Below are 17,828 nucleotides of genomic sequence, written 5' to 3' on the forward strand. Positions count from 1 at the left end.
GCTATTTTTTTTTTTTTTTTTTTTTGCTATTTTGTTGAGATAGAACACCAAAAATTCACACCACGTAATTACCCACGACAGTCATAGATTTTTTTTTTTTTTTTTTGCAACACTAGTACATAGAACAGAGCACTTCGCGTAGCAGATTCACAGAGCCGCTTACTTTGCCAATTGGCTTTTACCATCATGTCGTTGCAAGTTTTTTCAAGTCTAAGGAATCGTCAGATTTCGATTCTAGAGCGGATGCTTCATTTGAACAAGGATGGGTCAGCAGACTTGACCTTAGCCTCCAAATCGGAGGAAATCATATGGAAAGTTCTTGTGCTCGATCAGAAATCACGAAACATTCTATCCTCGGTATTGAGAGTGAATGATTTATTACGGTGTGGAATTACGGTTCATGCTTTGATCAATCAACAACGTTCGAAATTGCCTGATGTGCCTGTCATCTACTTTGTTGAGCCTACCAAGGAAAACATAAGCACCATCATTCATGACTTGAATGATGACAAGTATGACATCTATTATATCAATTTCACATCACATTTACCCCGTGATTTGTTGGAAGAATTTGCTAAGCAAGTAGCATTGCTGGGTAAAGCGTCGAGAATAAAGCAAGTTTGGGATCAATATTTGGATTTTGTTGTTACTGAGCCCAATTTGTTTTCATTAAACTTGAACAATATTTTCACAACCTTCAACACGTCACAGACGAAAGAGGATACAATTCATGCTTTGGTGGGCACTATTGCCGATGGGTTGTTGTCACTCATTATAAGCTTGGACGTTGTTCCGATAATACGCGCACAACAACATGGTCCAGCTGAATTTGTGGCACAAGAACTCGACTTGAAGTTGCGCGAGTACTTGAGTAATGCCAAGCTGTTGGGTAATGATCATAATGCAGCATTAACTCAACGGCCGGTGCTTATTTTGTTGGATAGAAACTTTGACTTGGCGTCAATGTTTGCTCATTCTTGGATATATCAATGTATGGTGAGTGATGTTTACCTGTTAAAGAGAAACACCATCAAGTTGCGCAAAACCACCAAGGATAAGAATGGCGTTGAATCAGAAACAGTGAAAAATTATGACATTGACCCACGCGATTTCTTTTGGAGCAAGTATGCCCAATTACCCTTTCCTGATGTGGTTGAGAGTGCCGACGTTGAATTGAACTCTTATAAACAAGAGGCGAAGGAGATCACCAACAAGACAGGAATATCGTCATTGGATGACATTGATCAAAACTCTACTAGCTCCACTGCCAATATTCAACAAGCAGTGGAGAAATTGCCTGAATTGACAGCAAGAAAGGCGACTTTGGATATGCATATGGACATTCTATCCAATTTGATTAATGAATTACAAGCTAAAAACTTGGACACCTATTTCGAAATTGAGCAAAACGCTGGTGGAAATCACAACGATACCAAAATCTTGAAGGAGTTTTTGGATTTATTGACTGACGACGATGCTAAGCAGGACACCTCATTGGATAAATTACGTACATTGATCATTTTGACTCTTGTTAGTGATCATTTATCTTTGGATTACATTTCGAAAGTCAAGTCCATTTTGCTTCAACACTATCCCCAATTGGACATGTCGGCATATGACTACATTTTGAAATTCAAAGAACACCTGAAAATTGCCAATTTATCCAATTTATCTGATTCCTACAGTAGTGGGCATAGCGGCAGTGGGGGCTTGTCCTCCTCATCCTCAAACGCACAAACCTCCTCAGCTTTGCTTAGTGGGTTGTCATCAAAACTTTATGGTTTGACAGAGGGCCGTATTTCGGAAGGGTTGAGTTCAATAGCGTCAAAAATCAAGAATTTCATCCCTGAACGAAACTTGCTTCCCATAACCAAGATTGTTGAAGCGATCATGGATCCAAGTAGTTCCAATCAACAATCAATCGCATTAACTGACGAATATCTTTACTTCGATCCTAAATCACGGGGTGGTGGCCATTCAAAACCACCAAAGCGACAATCGTATACTGACCTGATTGTGTTCGTAGTTGGCGGAGGAAACTATTTGGAATATGTCGATTTGACTGAGTGGAGTGGACAACGTGGAGATGGCGAGGGAATTAGAAGTGGCGTTGGTGGTGTAGGAGGAGGTAGTGGTGGTGGAGGCCCCGGAGGCGCTGGAGTTGGTGCAGCTGGTGGGAGCGGTGCAGGTGCGGGTGCAAATGTTGGTGAAAAGGGTAGGTTTAATGTCATTTACGGAAGTACCGATATTCTTTCAGCAACTGAGTTTTTAAAAGAATGTCAACAATTGAGCAAGAATTAGGGGTAAGCGTAGACTAAATACATAGAATCAACTAATTACCAATAAAAACTTTTTTTCTCATTCTATCGATATATTTAGAGGAATGTCTTTGATTCATTCAAAACTTTAGTCGATCTTCTTGAATCCAAAAACAACAACTCACACTCTTCGATATCTTGTAATTCAACAGTCGAGCGACCAGCAATAGAGCTCAATATACCAGCTGGAGTCAATAACTGCAAAGCGTACCTCAATGAAGTCTTTATTCCATCTTGACTCAATTTATTGATTGCGTCATCACTTAGAGTCAAATTCTCCAAGTTTGCTCTCTTGGTAATGATGGTCTTGATCTCATCTTGATTATAAGGCAATGTCCTAACAATTAACAAACGATCAATCAAATCTGGTGGACATCCATGGGGTGCTTTAATAGACAAGTCATCAGATCCTTTAACTGTTGTTAAACCTCTATTTGAAGCCAAGATGACAATAGGGGCAATATTGCTTTCCAATGCCTTGTTCAAATAGGTGAATATTTCCAAATCCAACATATTGACTTCATCAATAAACAAAACACCAGGAATCAACTCGGCTATTCCTTGATCGATATACTTTGATACTACTTTATTCACTTCGCTGCGCAATTTATCAGTGATTTCCGTCTTTTTGGGCTTCAACAACTGACCCATCATACTCAACACATCCTGTCCACCTTGAGGTCTAGCATTTGCAACGTCCAAATCGTGCAATGTCACATCTTGGACAATCTCCTTCTTCTTGTGTACTTCCCCTTTTGGAAGTGGAACGTATTCTTCAGCCTCTAAATCGAATTCGGTGGCGTATGCATCTGATCTACCAACACGCTTAACTGCACCAGTGTTTGATTCGATGTAAATGACATCTCCAACAGCAACACGCTCCTTTTGTAGCGACTCGTAAATACTTGGGTCCAACCGTAAATTCTTTGTTCCCTTTGCCGTTTTCAAACCAACAATAACATGACTTATAGTTTTGCCATACCCGCCCAATGGATTCTCAGCTTCCTCTGGAGTCAATTCAATCACTTCACCTTCGTAAACCTCCTTGGTCTCCTTGATCCGTAACCCAATTGCCTTTCTGAAATTCTCCATCAACGCACTGGTCTTTTTAACTTCAGCTGAATACAACTCCAGCCCAACAATAGGACAAAAGGGGACTTTGGGCCCTAATTCCTGCGACACTGCCAACGCCAATGCCGTCTTACCAGTGGCAGGTGGACCAGCAATCAAAACTGCCTTACCTGACATTTTCTTACTCTTGATTAAATCAACAATTATACCACATGCTTCACGTGCGTCTTGTTGTCCTACGAATCCGCCTTCTATTGGCTTGGCAATTCCATGTTCGTTCAAACCGAGTCCTTTGATGTGGGTGTGTGCAGCAGTTCTGTTCTCCTTGGCGGAGGTAGAGGCAGAAGCCGAGGTGGATGTGTTTTTGTTGTTGTTGTCTGGGACTTCACTTATTTGTACCATTGTAATGTGTGAAATGCAGTGATGAGTGATGCCTTTTGACTACGCTTGTGATGGCTTTTTTGATGGCTCCGTTGTTCTGAGAAGAAGGAGAAAAAATTCAGAAATTTATCTTCAGTGTCGTACAATCTCTTTTTGTGACATTGATTAAACTACTTTTTACGACATTGGCAACCTGTGGAATTTTTTTTGAACTTTGTTGACGAAAACAGAAAGATCACATACAAATTCTGAATCGTATTTTAAGTTTAATTCAAACTTAGTCTTTATATTGAGATTTTGTTGTTGCATGCTGGAGAGTGCTCGAAACGGTATCAGCTACAAATAACTTTGATTGCGTGGAACCAATATGATCTGCATCTATATACAAAACTTCACTCAATCTTCCTTTTCCTTTTCTTCCTCGTCTTCTTCTTCCTCAACTATATACTCAACCAAGAAATTCGCACCCTTGAATTCAGGCACTTGTTCAATTGTCAATTCCGAGTCACAGTCAATAACTTTCTTAGGATACGGTTGTACAACTTCAAACTTGAATGGATTTTCCAGGTAATATCCATGCACGTCGTCATACTTTTCTTTATGTTGCTCGGGAATTTGCAGATCCAATTCCAGAATCAACTCGTCTAGAGTCACTTTATCCTGAACCCAATTCTCATTAGCATGATTCAATTCCAGTGCCACCTCTTCAATAAACAATTTGAGTTCAATGTATATGAAAAATTGCAAAATTGTAATTGACTTGTCAAACTGTTCAACTAATCTTTTCCCACTAGGTAGTTTAACAGCCACACGCAAGGAATCATCTTTACTAGTCAAACTATGAATATGATTCTCCTTGATTAAATTGAAAAGAAACCAGCGTCTCAACTTGACCAAAAGTTCAGCCTCTTGTTTCAAACGCAACTCTTCATCTCGTTTTTGTTTCTTTATTTTATCCTTTAGTAGTGATTGCGTATAAGCGTCATCTTGCTGTTGTCTAATCATTCGACTAAAGTCGGTTTCCTGTTTATCGTATCGAGCAGCCACCAATTGCGGATTGTACTTGTCGATATTCTTGGTCAAATACTTGGCGATTTTCAAAACCGTCACATTTAATTCGTCATCCATGATAAACTGTCTTGACAAGTTTGATTTGTAGACTATAGACATTGAAGCCATAATATCAGGGCTTGGCGATACGTTAGCAACAAGCATGACGTACGGTGTCTTTTTGATTTTGTAAGTTTGGCCAATCTCCCACGCCTCTGGCGAATGATCAACATTTGCGAAATACAACTTTGCCGATTTGAAATTACCGTCAGTTTTGTTGAACGATTTCTTGAAAAGGGAGTTTTGGAGCAACTTTGTAACAAAATTTGTGGTTTCTATGGCATCGTTGGTCAAGATAACCAATAACCAATCGTACTCATTTTGACAATGCGAATGGAGTTCATTGAATCCAGACTCAACTATGTCGTACGACTCAAATGTGCTAGCTTCATTCAGTTCCTCATTTTTCTTCAATTCAGACAAGTAGGAATAATCCGGATGAAATTTTTCAAAGTCAAACGGTTTATTGAGCTTGAAATTGTTATCATTCTCATCATCACCACTACTCCAACCAAACCCAAAAAAGAACTTGATGGAGCTGATAATCACCAGAAGAAAATTCTTGGGTATAATTAGCAAGATTATCCACAATGTGTTCAAAATTGAGTTTGAGTTTGAGTTTGAGTTGCGAATTGTACGCAGACTCACGCTTGATGTGTCGCTTGCCACTTCACTACTTTGCTCAATCAATGTTTGATCTTCCAACTCCTTTTTTTCTGACAATTTACGTTTCTCCTTTTCGCTCTCTTCTCTTTCATGAATGAGTGAACTATGAATCCCCACATCCAATTGCCAACGTGTAGATATTTGAGGGGCTTTAGGTAATCTAGGCATAAGTGAATTGAGGAACATTTGGCTCTGTAAATTGACGTACTCGCTTCTTGTTCTGGTTGATGCTGATCGGTGTATTAGTTCTCCAATGCCTCCATCATCTTGGATAATACCGTCACCGGTGCCACCACCACCGTAACCATTTATGCCTTCAATCTCTCTCGGATCTATTGCCGAGCTTGCACCTCTATCACTTCGATTATTCAAATTAGCCGATTCAACTGTCTCAAATCCTGATTCCAAGTACGTCAAGATTGCATTGTTTAAATCAAAATCGTGAACAGTCAACAAACGGTGGATTTTGTCGTCAACGTCACTTGAATTGTCAGATGATTCCAAGCCTGCTATTACCTTGAATTGGTCAAGAGTCTCTTGATTCCCTGACATTTGTGAAGATATTGCTCCTGCAGTATGGAAACAAGAGTGTGGTGGTTCCTTGTATAAGGAGAACTGGAAACTTTGCTGGTAAAACAAAGACAAGCCATTGACGTGTACTTTTGCCCAAAAAAAAAAAAGAATTGTACCAAAAGGCAAGTTGTATGTATGGAATCTTTTGCTGCAGCAGGAGCTGCGAATTGAGTAGTGAATGAGTTTGCGATTATAAGTAGACTCTCTTTCTATAAATGTTTTGACCAAAATATAGAAAAATATGGAAAACGGGGCTGTTTGATTCACTTGTATTGCAAAGCCGGATGTTGCATTAATATTGTTGCAAAAATTAATGCAAATTTTTACTACAAGATTGGACAGATTCAAGAGTTATAACTGAAAGACCAAGCTTGACAGATTTTTGTTTCATGGTCTAGATAGTATGTTTCAGAGTGACAATACCAAAAGATCTATATTAATTACAAGGAGTGCAATTACTTTTCAATAGGTGAATATATTTGCAATACTGTCGCACAACAGGTCAATTGAAACAAGGCTTAGTACACAATTTCGAATAAAGAGATATTTGAACGCATAAGAAGGATGCCTTTTGTATTGCTTATGCGTTGTCAATGAAGATGAAGGTCTTTGTAGTGCATTTCTAACCTCGGCTAAATAAGCTCTGCACAAAACCAAAATTTTAGCCTGCACAATAAATGATGATGCTTTTATGATTGAGTTCTTTGTGAACAAAACAATGATGAGAGGCGTGTACCAAAACCTGGGGAAGAAAAGCTGCAGAATCGTAGTCTTTTGTTGCCAATTTCTGTTTTATCATCAGGGAACGTTTGTGGAAAGTCAAAGACAGGATTAGAAGGAGAGTAATACATGGTTAGATGAACAGGGGGTTGATTTGTAGGGTGCATGATAGTCTTGTACAGAGGTGTCCTCTCTTTTTGTTACATTTTCTGCACATAATGATTACTTCCAAAAACCTCTCCGACTAACGGCAAATTCCGGTGCAGAGTTATACTTCATTTAACAAACAATTTAATTAAAAGATTGAGTTACCAGGAAACAGAAGCTTATTGCCAACCAAAGGATTGAAAATGAGATAACAAAGACAACAAATTGCGATCCAAGCTGCATTTGCAATGATTGCATCCTAAAATTTAAATGACGTCAACCCCATTCTAATTCGCTTGCTAGCTATGCGCTCTCACTACTGCTTCTTCTTCTACTACTTCCATTGAATAAAAGAAACGTTTAACAATCAAACGTTTGAGATAAAGAGAGGAAGAAAGAGAGAAAGAAAGAGAGAAAGAGAAAGAGAGAAGGGTCTGAATTCCGTTGTGCGTGTACCTTGTTACAAAAACTTGCACTGCCGCACACATACACACAACAATCCTCACAGCTCACAGAACAATCTACTTCACTTTATGTTATTTTTCTTAACAGCATCATTTGTTTATCATAACGGTATATAGGTTATTACCAATAGATTCGCCTTGGTGTCTTCTTTTACCTACTACACAAGGCACACGTTGGAATCTTATGACTCTATTTTGTCTTTTGTGTCTGCTGTTGTAATTTTTTTTTTTTTTTTTTTCTTTATTGTCTTTCTCCAATGCCGAGGCAATATGGGGAAACAACATATTTATTTTATTTTTCTTATTTTGTAGCAAGCATATACAACATGACTTTTACACGTCATAGATGGCATACTGTGGAGAAGCGACTTCCAGTAAAGACACACATACCTAGAGAACAAGGCATTGAGTTTCAACACTTTAATGTCTGTAGAGCTGGATAGATGTTCTAAGCGCCAAATAATTTGGTTTGCTGCGATCGTCCGTTGTGTATTACACAAAGAACACCCTTTCTTTTCACGTGTACCAGAGCGTGTCTCATTAAAATTGCTATTTAACATGTTTAGCATGTTTAATATTAATACCAATTTTTAGTGTTTTGACCGGGGGGGGTTTTTTTTTTCTTTTTTTTGATGCTTTCATGTCTCTTATCCAATCATAAATATTTATTTATATCTTTGTATTGTCAATGTAAGTTTTCGACACTGATTGCACTATTCTTTTTCTTCTTTTTTGTTTTTTCAACTCTACGTTAGTCAATCAACACAAACCGTTGGTCTCAAACACAGCTTTTGAAGAGTCAGTAAAAATAATATCTGATTTTGCAGACTCTTCATCCTCGGAAAAATTGCAACATCCAAAAACACCAGAAAAAAATAAAAAGTTCCTTTCTTCCATACAGAGATACAGAACGAGAGTTTAAAAAAAAATAAATAAAAAAAAAAAATATCACAACGCCAAAAAATTATATCAACCTTCAATTTTTTTTTTTTTTTCATTTCATTTCATTTCTTTTTAATTCATAATCTACTTTTCTAAACACCTTTGTCCAGGTTTCTTCCTTCACTCAGCTAAAGAGTTTACAACTTGAAAACTACATTGAACAAACAATGTCGAGGTTTTTCAAATCAGCATTGGGTAAAGCATCCTTGGCTTTTGGTGCTGCCGCTGGAGGTACAATCATTTACTTGGATTTCATTCAACCCAAAAAACCAGCTCAAATCGCCACATCTTACAAACCTTTGAAAAAGGATTATCCAGAACCACCTACACGTGAAGAACTCGTGTCAAGATTAACTCCAGAAAAGAAGTTTGATGTCTTGATTATTGGTGGTGGTGCTGTTGGTTCTGGATGTGCCGTTGATGCTGCTACTCGTGGTTTAAACGTGTGTTTATTGGAAAAGACCGATTTTGGTTCCGGTACTTCTTCCAAGTCTACCAAGATGGCTCATGGTGGTGTGAGGTATTTGGAAAAGGCCATTTTCCAATTATCCAAAGCCCAGTTGGATTTGGTTATTGAAGCTTTGAATGAAAGAGGTAATATGTTGAGAACTGCTCCTCACTTGTGCTCAGTTTTGCCAATTATGATTCCTGTGTACAACTATTGGCAAGTTCCTTACTTTTTCGCTGGTTGTAAAATGTACGATTGGTTTGCTGGAAAGCAAAACTTGAGAAACTCCACCATTTTCAGCAAAGAACAAGCTGCTGCTATTGCTCCAATGATGGATGTATCAAACTTGAAGGCTGCTTGTGTTTACCACGATGGTTCCTTTAACGACACGAGAATGAATGCTACCTTGGCCATTACTGCTATTGAACATGGTGCTACTGTCTTGAATTACTTTAATGTCGACCAATTGTTGAAGGACGACAAGGGTAAATTGTATGGTGTTAAAGCTACTGATTTAGAAACCAACAAACAGTATGAATTGAAAGCTACCTCAATTGTTAATGCCACTGGTCCTTTTGCTGATAACATTTTGGAAATGGATGAAGACCCACAAGGATTGCCACCAAAGACTCCACAAAAGCCAAGAATGGTTGTTCCTTCAAGCGGTGTCCACATTGTCTTGCCAGAATACTATTGTCCACAAAATATCGGTTTATTAGATCCTTCAACTTCAGATGGAAGAGTTATGTTCTTTTTGCCATGGCAAGGAAAAGTGTTGGCCGGTACTACTGACACTCCAGTCAAATATGTTCCTGAAAACCCAATTCCTACTGAAGAAGATATCCAAGATATCATCAACGAAATGCAAAAATACTTGGTTTTCCCAATTGACAGATCCGACGTCTTGTCAGCTTGGTCAGGTATCAGACCGTTGGTTAGAGACCCAAGAAAAGTTGAAAAGGGTAAAGAAGACTCGGGTTCAACTGAAGGCTTGGTGAGATCACACTTGTTGTTGGAATCACCATCTGGCTTGGTCACCATTTCCGGAGGTAAATGGACCACCTATAGAGAAATGGCTCAAGAAACCATTGACTACGTTGTCAAGCACTTTGATTTCGCTGGAAAGAATGTCAAGCCATGTCAAACGAACGAATTGATCTTGGTTGGAGGTGACGATTACTCTAAAAACTATTCCGCCAGATTGATTCACGAGTACAAGATTCCATTGAAATTGGCCAAACATTTGTCGCACAACTATGGATCGCGTTCCGCTATGATCTTGGACTTGTATGCCGCCAACGATTTCAACAAGTTGCCAATCACATTAGCCGCCAAGAAGGAGTTTATCCCCAATGTCAATGAAGCTTCACCAGAGAACCAATTGAGTTATCAATCATTTGATGAACCCTTCACCATTGCTGAATTGTTGTACTCCTTGAAGTACGAATACCCTAGAACACCAGCCGATTTCCTTGCCAGAAGAACCAGATTGGCATTTTTGAATGCTAGAGAGGCCTTGTCTGCTGTTGATGGTGTGGTTGAAATTATGAGTAAAGAATTGAAATGGGATGATGCCACTAAGGAGAAAATGAGAAAGGATGCAGTCAAGTATATTGCCAATATGGGTATCTCACCAAAGAAGTTTGATGTTGAGCAGTTTACAGTTCAATAGAAATACTAACTACACTGAGTAGTGGTGATGGGTAATGATGGATCGATGAAATTGTGAATATTAAAAATTTTGAAACGAATTGGATTGCCAAAACGAAATATTTTGAGCCTATTTATAATAAAGATAGAGTTTATAGATAATAGAATACACTTGTACAGAGTGGAAGATAACAAAAAAAAAAGTTGCTAGTCGCCATAAATTGGCCACTGTTTGGTCTCATTTGTGCGTCTTCTTGAGTATTGAAAACGCGTCAATCAAAAGTTTCAACCGAGCGCAAAAAAAATATACTTCAACAAACCTCATTTTCATTCTCTTGAAGCGGTTATCAACGACATAAAAGTCATATATAAATCATACTTTCCATTGATAGAGACAGGTTTTATCCTCAACATCCACCCCCCTTCTACACAATGCAGTCGTCAGAAGTACCGTATCACAATGCCAACCACCTGCCATATTCAAAACTCACACCAAAGCTCAACCTATCTTCCTCATTTTCATCAACTAAATCATCCCTAGGTCTGATCCTAACGACATCGCTACCGTTGTTGATTGCGTATCCAATTGTGTTTGTCTCACAAGGACTAATTCTAACGCCGACACCACCACCACCATCATCACCACCATCATCATCATCATCCACTACTATTACTACTCTTGCTGATTCCATAGCGGATGCAATGGCAGTCACTGCCCCACTGCCCCTGCCGCTGATACCGCTGCAATTTTCAGCTGCCATTGCGTCTAGTCTGGCTATATTATTTGTGATTTTTTGCGCTCAGTGGATAAAGATCATTCCTAGTGACAGTACCGACATTTCAACACGGTCAAACATCAACGCAATTATCAAATCATGTAAAGTTTACCTATCAATTATTTTGATATTACTTTCGACAATATTCCTCCCCTTTGATCGATGCAGCTTGATTGTGTTTGGGCTCTACTTGAACTTGTTCAACGTGTACACTCCCGCGTTACTATTGCTTGATTTGCTAATCATGAACCCCAGTCCCAATCCACAGTTGGGTTCGGAATGGCCAAAAACAATGATTGGGCTAGGGTATGCGTCAATCGTTCTTGCTTTCGCGTTGTTGCGAGGAGATGTCGATCATGTATCCAAGTTACGGTTAGATAAGACTGTGGTTTCTGTTGCGTTGGTCATGGGAGGATTCATTTGGTTGGGTTTGAGTAGACTACTGGCTGGAATCAGTTTTAGTATGATTGCAGTCAATTTGATTACATTCACAATTGGTCTAGTCACATTTCAAGAGTTTTCCCAATTGAAAAATAATGGCAATGCGCGTGGTAGTGGTGGTGGTGCTGCTGCTGCTGCCGGTGCTGCTGCCGGTGGTGACACGATTCAAGTGTTGGTTTTGTTTTTCGTGGGATTGAGCTTGGTGAGTAGTGTGTTGAAGTACCTTGTGTTTCAGCAGTTTAGCTTCTGGTCGTGCATTGGTGATTCGGTGTTGGCATTGTTGATCATTCCCGGATTGAAATCAAGTCAGCGGTTCAAACTGTATGTAAACGGTAATATCAACAACATTGATGGAGCAACAACAGCATCAGGGACGACAAATTCCAACACCACGGGCTCTGTTTCGTCGAGCTCAATATTATCACAAGTTGTTAAACATCAAGACACAAGAGCAATATTCAACTTCCTTCTCCTCAACGCCAGCTTCATGATTATCCAATTTCTCTATTCATTCCGATCAAAATCACTAGGACTCTTGTCCGATTCATTGCACATGTTGCTAGATTGCCTATCATTAGCATTGGGACTCGTTGCTGGTGTCTTGTCAAAACGGGAAATTGACAATGATCTGAATTTCCCCTTGGGATGGTTCCATTTGGAGAATTTGGCGGGATTTACTAATGCCACATTGTTGATTGGGATTAGTGGGTCTATAATGTTTGAAGCCGTGGGGAGATTGATCAATCCGGTGCGTTTGCAGCGGACTAATGAGTTGATTGTTGTTTCGGTGCTTGGATTATTGGTTAATCTCGTTGGTGTGTTTGCTTTCAATCATGGACACAGCCATGGACATAGTCATAGTCATGCTAGTCCACAACATGATTCTCTGCATCTGCATCTGCATACCCATTCCACTGCTTCTTCGTCCCATACTTCAAATGGAGACGATTCAGCCAATGACAACATGCGAGGTATATTTCTTCACATATTAGCTGATGCATTGGGGTCAGTAGGAGTAGTCATTTCGACCATTTTGACCAACTTGTTCCACTGGCAAGGATTCGATCCCATTGCCTCCTTCATCATTGCAACATTAATCCTTGCTTCAGCTATCCCATTGATAAAATCAACGGCATCGAGCTTGTTACTCAAGATCCCCGCAAGTCAAGAATCAGTAATTCGAAACACGTTGCATGAGATCTCACATGTGAAGGGGGTGAAATCATTTACTACACCCCGGTTTTGGCCAAGTGGTGGTGGTGCTGCTGATACTGGCGGCGGTGGCGCAGCAAAGATTAATGGGTATTTGCATGTGCAAATATATCGTGGTGAGAATAGTTGGTATATCAAGAAGCAAATTGAGCGGTTGTTTGGAGAAAATGGGGGTACTTTTAGTAATGATGTGATGGTTCAAGTTGAGAATGATTATGATGATTGTTGGTGTAGGAGGAGGAGGAAGTAGGGAAGGGGGAGTGGAGTGGTTACAGAACAAATATATATATATATATAGAAAGAGAGAGAGAGAGAGAGATAAGTGCTGACGTATATTTATTGTCAACTCTTTGTGCTACGTAGTAGTTGGGTAGGAGATATAGACATATGAACGTTGGGAAGATGTGAGGACAATGTTGAACTTGGATGCAATTTGATTGCAAAACTGTTTATTGTCGCAACTGTAAAGTTCACGACATTTTATTACGTAACGATTTCGCTCTCTCATCTCACATTTATATCAAATTCGACTCATCCTTTGAAAAACTACAGTCATATACCTTTAACTAAACTTATCTTGTCTCCAGTGAATTCAGCTACTTCACATCATCCAATTTCAAGAGCCACATTGTACACAATCTACATAGCAGCAAAGAGGCAGAAATAAAAAACAGAGAAATGTCACGTACGGGAGTCATAGTAATGGGTCCAGCAGGAGCTGGCAAATCAACATTTTGCAACTCAATAATAGCCCACATGCAATCAATAGGCCGCCGAGCCCACATCGTCAACTTGGACCCCGCTGCAGAACCCACCGAGTTTGAATTCACTATAGACATACGTGACTTGATCTCGCTACAAGATGTGATGGAAGAATTAGACTTGGGCCCCAATGGAGGATTAATCTACTGTTTTGAGTACTTGTTGCAGAACTTGGATTGGCTAGATGAGGAGATTGGCGATTATAACGACGAATACTTGATTTTTGACATGCCGGGGCAGATTGAGTTGTATACACATATCCCCGTCGTGCCCACCATAGTCCAGCATTTGAAGCTGAGTTTGGGGTTTAATCTATGTGCATGTTACTTGTTGGAGTCGCCTTTTGTTATTGATTCTTCGAAATTCTTCAGTGGTGCGCTAAGTGCCATGTCAGCGATGGTATTGTTGGAGTTGCCACATATAAATATCTTGTCGAAAGTTGATTTGATCAAAGATGAAGTGTCTAAGCGGAAGTTGAAGCAGTTTTTGAATCCTGATCCGTATCTTTTGGCGAAACAGGAGGATGAAATAAATCCGCAGTTTACAAAGATGACCAAGAGTATTGCTAATTTGATTGATGATTTTGGTATGGTGCAGTTTCTTCCGTTGGATTGTTCAAAGGATAGTAAGAGTGTTGAGAACATATTGAGTTATATTGATGATGTGACTCAATGGAGTGAGGCACAGGAACCGAAAGAACCAAATGATGAAATAGAGATCCCTGACGATGCATTTTAGTGGAAAAGTATCGTCTTTTCTTGTGTATAGTATAGTGAAACGATGTGATATTTTGAATAATGAGTGGATATGTAACTGAACTCGAACTTGGGTAGATATCCTCATAAAAAGGTCTTATAATGAAAGTATTAGGCACTAATGATACAAGTCTATCACGTGATAGGCGCGTGAGATGCTGAAGGTGTATAATTCAGAGATTATTTGCAAATATGTTCAATAGCATTACATGTATCATCGTCTTTTTCTTTTACACGACAATTGATGCCATGTCGTGTAGAAGTCCTGCAAATGAAACATAGGTGTGTTTGTGTTTTCTGGGATATTTTGCATCCTGGGTATAACGAGAAATGCATGTTTTGTGTAGGGTTAATTTGGATATAATGAAAAAGAGGAATGGTCAAATAATAACCTATACTGTAAACTTACATTAGTTCGGAGTATGTTTTTTTTTTTTGTTTGACTAATGAGTTGATATTTTGAATAGAAGGTTACATTATGATGCGTAATTGTACCTTAAAATGAGTTGATTTGTTATTTTCTTGACTCTTTTTGGTGGCTAATCTGTAGCCAATCATAAACTAGAAACTCATCAATCAACACCAACAACATCAGCCAAGATGTCGTACGTTTCACTACGCTGGAGTAGAGTGGAGTGGAGTGGAGTTCTCCTTTAATGGCAGATTTGAACAACTGTTTTGAGTCAATTCTTGTTTGTTCGGATAAAGCCGCTTTCCAAAGCTATTGACTTTTTTTTTTTTTTTTTTTTTGTTCCTCTCTATTGTAGTGACAGTTTGGCAGTTTGGCAATTTGGCAATTTGCCGTAAAAGCTGAGCAATAAAAAGAAGGCTACTAACATTTACAAAACTTAGTTACTGTGCAATCATTAGCAGAGACTTTCAAGAGTGGGGGAGGAGGGGGAGATCCTTACTCAATTAGACACAAATTGGATGTGGATACAGTTACACACACACACACACTCTCTCTCTCTCTCTCTCCACAGCCAATGAAGTTCTTCTTCATGTGAAAACCTCTCACTCAACAAACAACAAGCAATTGAAAAATAAACAAAAGATGTCCGTAACGGCTTTGTAGCTTAAAGAATGACAAAATAATTGGAATAGAGATTTCTGTTTCTCTCTCTCTCTCCCACCGATCGGGCGCCGGTTAAGGGTTAAGGATAACCCAAAAAACAAAGTTCACAATAAAAATTGCGTAATAATATTTTAATCTATTGTGCATAATCAGTACAACATCTGATTGGATGATAACAGAGTACACATCCATACACACATACATACATACATACATACATAAACATAAACATTAAAGTTATAATGACTATAAATTAGAAATTTAAAAAGTTTCTTTTTTTTTATTTTTAGTTTTTTTTCAGACAATCTTTAATCGCCTTTTAATATTTTAATAGCAGAGAGAAGAGAGACTAGTAAACTATGTATATGTATATATATATATATATATCACATAAATACTTAGACTAAACCTCAAAGATTATATAAAGACCTTGACCAATTCTTCCTCTTTCTTCTTCTTCTTCTTCTTCAGACACATTAGTCTTTCCTTTTAATACACACATATATCTATCTATATATATATATCTACACATCATTCATTCACAATGGTCTTGCCACACGAACCAGAATTCCAACAAGCTTACGATGAGTTAGTCACTGCCATCCAAGACTCCACTTTGTTCACTGAGCAACCAAAGTACAAAAAGGTTATTCCAGTTGTTTCTGTCCCTGAGAGAGTTATTCAGTTCAGAGTCACTTGGGAAAACGACAAGGGTGAAATCCAAGTCAATAACGGTTACAGAGTCCAATTCAACTCTGCCTTGGGTCCGTACAAGGGTGGTTTGCGTTTCCACCCAACTGTCAATTTGTCCATCTTGAAGTTTTTGGGTTTTGAACAAATTTTCAAAAATGCCTTGACTGGTTTGTCCATGGGTGGTGGTAAAGGTGGTTCTGATTTCGATCCAAAGGGTAAATCCGATTCCGAAATTAGAAGATTCTGTGTTTCTTTTATGAGACAATTGGCCAGATACATTGGCCCAGACACTGATATTCCAGCTGGTGATATTGGTGTTGGTGGAAGAGAAGTTGGTTTCCTCTTTGGTGCTTACAAGCAAATGCAAAACAACTGGTCTGGTGTCTTGACTGGTAAAGGTTTGTCTTGGGGTGGTTCTTTAATCAGACCAGAAGCCACTGGTTACGGATGTGTTTACTACACCGAAAAGATGATTGAAAGAGCAACCAACGGTAAAGAGTCATTCAAGGGTAAAAGAGTTGCCATTTCCGGTTCAGGTAATGTTGCCCAATACGCTGCTTTGAAGGTTATCGAATTGGGTGGAATTGTTGTTTCATTGTCTGACTCTAAAGGATCTATCATTTCCAAGAATGGTATCACTGCTGAACAAGTTGAAGCTATTGCTGCTGCTAAATTGAAGTTTAAGACTTTGGAACAAATCACCAAGGAGGAAGCCACCATTTTTGGCGGTAACAACTCGGTTGAATACATTGCCGGTGTCAGACCATGGACTAAAGTTGGCCAAGTTGATGTTGCTTTGCCATCAGCTACCCAAAACGAAGTTAGCGGTGACGAAGCTAAGGCTTTGGTTGATGCTGGTTGTAAATACATTGCTGAAGGTTCCAATATGGGTTCTACTCAAGAGGCTATTGAAGTTTTCGAAGCCAACAGAAACAATGGCGTTTGGTATGCTCCAGGTAAAGCTGCCAACTGTGGTGGTGTAGCTGTCTCTGGTTTGGAAATGGCCCAAAACTCCCAAAGAGTCAACTGGACCAAGGAAGAAGTTGATGCCAAGTTGAAGGAAATCATGGTCAACTGTTTTGAAAACTGTTATGACACTGCAAAGAAATACGCTACTGATAAAGGAGGTGAATTGCCATCACTTTTGAAAGGTGCAAACATTGCTGGTTTTTTGAAGGTTGCCGATGCCATGTTTGACCAAGGTGAAGTCTTTTAAAAAAAAATAGAGATAGAGAGAGAGAATGGGAGGGTGTCAACCAGTTATAAAGAGGGGAGTTTCATGATTGAAAAAAACAACAACAACAACAACAACAACAAGAACGAATGCATATGCTTTTAAAAAGGAGTATAGAAAGTTCACTATTCAGTTCATTGCATATTATTGTTATACATAGAAAGCAAGAGGAGATAAATACATAGGGTTCTTTTCAAAGCGGTGTTTGCTATACATTATCCAAAAATAGTAGGCAGTGTAAACTTATCTGTAATCCAGTATCTTTATAATTGACACTGTCGAGTGAGCTTTATCGTTTAGAGAACCCACATCCCTGACAAAGCAACGTCGATGCTCCCTCTTTTACTCTCAGGAATACTGACATACTGACCAACCATCAAATCTCCCATA

At 39.0% G+C, this 17,828-nt stretch overlaps 7 protein-coding genes across 7 annotated transcripts; 4 read left to right on the forward strand and 3 right to left on the reverse strand. All coding sequences in view use genetic code 12, as the record gives it.

Annotated features, from left to right (window-relative positions):
- Positions 1-186: 186 nt before the first annotated feature.
- Positions 187-2,301, forward strand: KGF57_002489 (syntaxin-binding protein; the record flags this gene model as incomplete). The annotated part of the gene is made up of 1 exon (XM_051751808.1): positions 187-2,301. One exon carries the CDS (start codon positions 187-189, stop codon positions 2,299-2,301), a length of 2,115 nt encoding a protein of 704 aa, XP_051609091.1.
- A 74-nt stretch (positions 2,302-2,375) lies between these two features.
- Positions 2,376-3,791, reverse strand: KGF57_002490 (RuvB family ATP-dependent DNA helicase pontin; the record flags this gene model as incomplete). Its single annotated transcript, XM_051751809.1, has 1 exon — positions 2,376-3,791. One exon carries the CDS (start codon positions 3,789-3,791, stop codon positions 2,376-2,378), a length of 1,416 nt encoding a protein of 471 aa, XP_051609092.1.
- Positions 3,792-4,166: 375 nt separating this feature from the next.
- KGF57_002491 (uncharacterized protein) lies at positions 4,167-6,098 on the reverse strand (the record flags this gene model as incomplete). The annotated part of the gene is made up of 1 exon (XM_051751810.1): positions 4,167-6,098. The coding sequence occupies one exon, from the start codon at positions 6,096-6,098 to the stop codon at positions 4,167-4,169; it is 1,932 nt and encodes a 643-aa protein (XP_051609093.1).
- A 2,461-nt stretch (positions 6,099-8,559) lies between these two features.
- On the forward strand, positions 8,560-10,512 carry GUT2 (glycerol-3-phosphate dehydrogenase; the record flags this gene model as incomplete). The annotated part of the gene is made up of 1 exon (XM_051751811.1): positions 8,560-10,512. The coding sequence occupies one exon, from the start codon at positions 8,560-8,562 to the stop codon at positions 10,510-10,512; it is 1,953 nt and encodes a 650-aa protein (XP_051609094.1).
- A 433-nt stretch (positions 10,513-10,945) lies between these two features.
- On the reverse strand, positions 10,946-11,251 carry KGF57_002493 (uncharacterized protein; the record flags this gene model as incomplete). Its single annotated transcript, XM_051751812.1, has 1 exon — positions 10,946-11,251. The coding sequence occupies one exon, from the start codon at positions 11,249-11,251 to the stop codon at positions 10,946-10,948; it is 306 nt and encodes a 101-aa protein (XP_051609095.1).
- Positions 11,252-11,510: 259 nt separating this feature from the next.
- On the forward strand, positions 11,511-14,419 carry KGF57_002494 (MSC2; the record flags this gene model as incomplete). The annotated part of the gene is made up of 2 exons (XM_051751813.1): positions 11,511-13,143; positions 13,620-14,419. The coding sequence occupies 2 exons, from the start codon at positions 11,511-11,513 to the stop codon at positions 14,417-14,419; spliced, it is 2,433 nt and encodes an 810-aa protein (XP_051609096.1).
- Positions 14,420-16,055: 1,636 nt separating this feature from the next.
- On the forward strand, positions 16,056-17,420 carry GDH3 (glutamate dehydrogenase (NADP(+)); the record flags this gene model as incomplete). The annotated part of the gene is made up of 1 exon (XM_051751814.1): positions 16,056-17,420. The coding sequence occupies one exon, from the start codon at positions 16,056-16,058 to the stop codon at positions 17,418-17,420; it is 1,365 nt and encodes a 454-aa protein (XP_051609097.1).
- Positions 17,421-17,828: the final 408 nt, after the last annotated feature.

The sequence above is a fragment of the Candida theae genome (genome assembly GCF_024610275.1).
Source record: "Candida theae strain CBS 12239 chromosome Unknown scaffold6, whole genome shotgun sequence".
In the NCBI taxonomy this organism is placed as follows: Eukaryota; Fungi; Ascomycota; class Pichiomycetes; order Serinales; family Debaryomycetaceae; genus Lodderomyces; species Lodderomyces theae.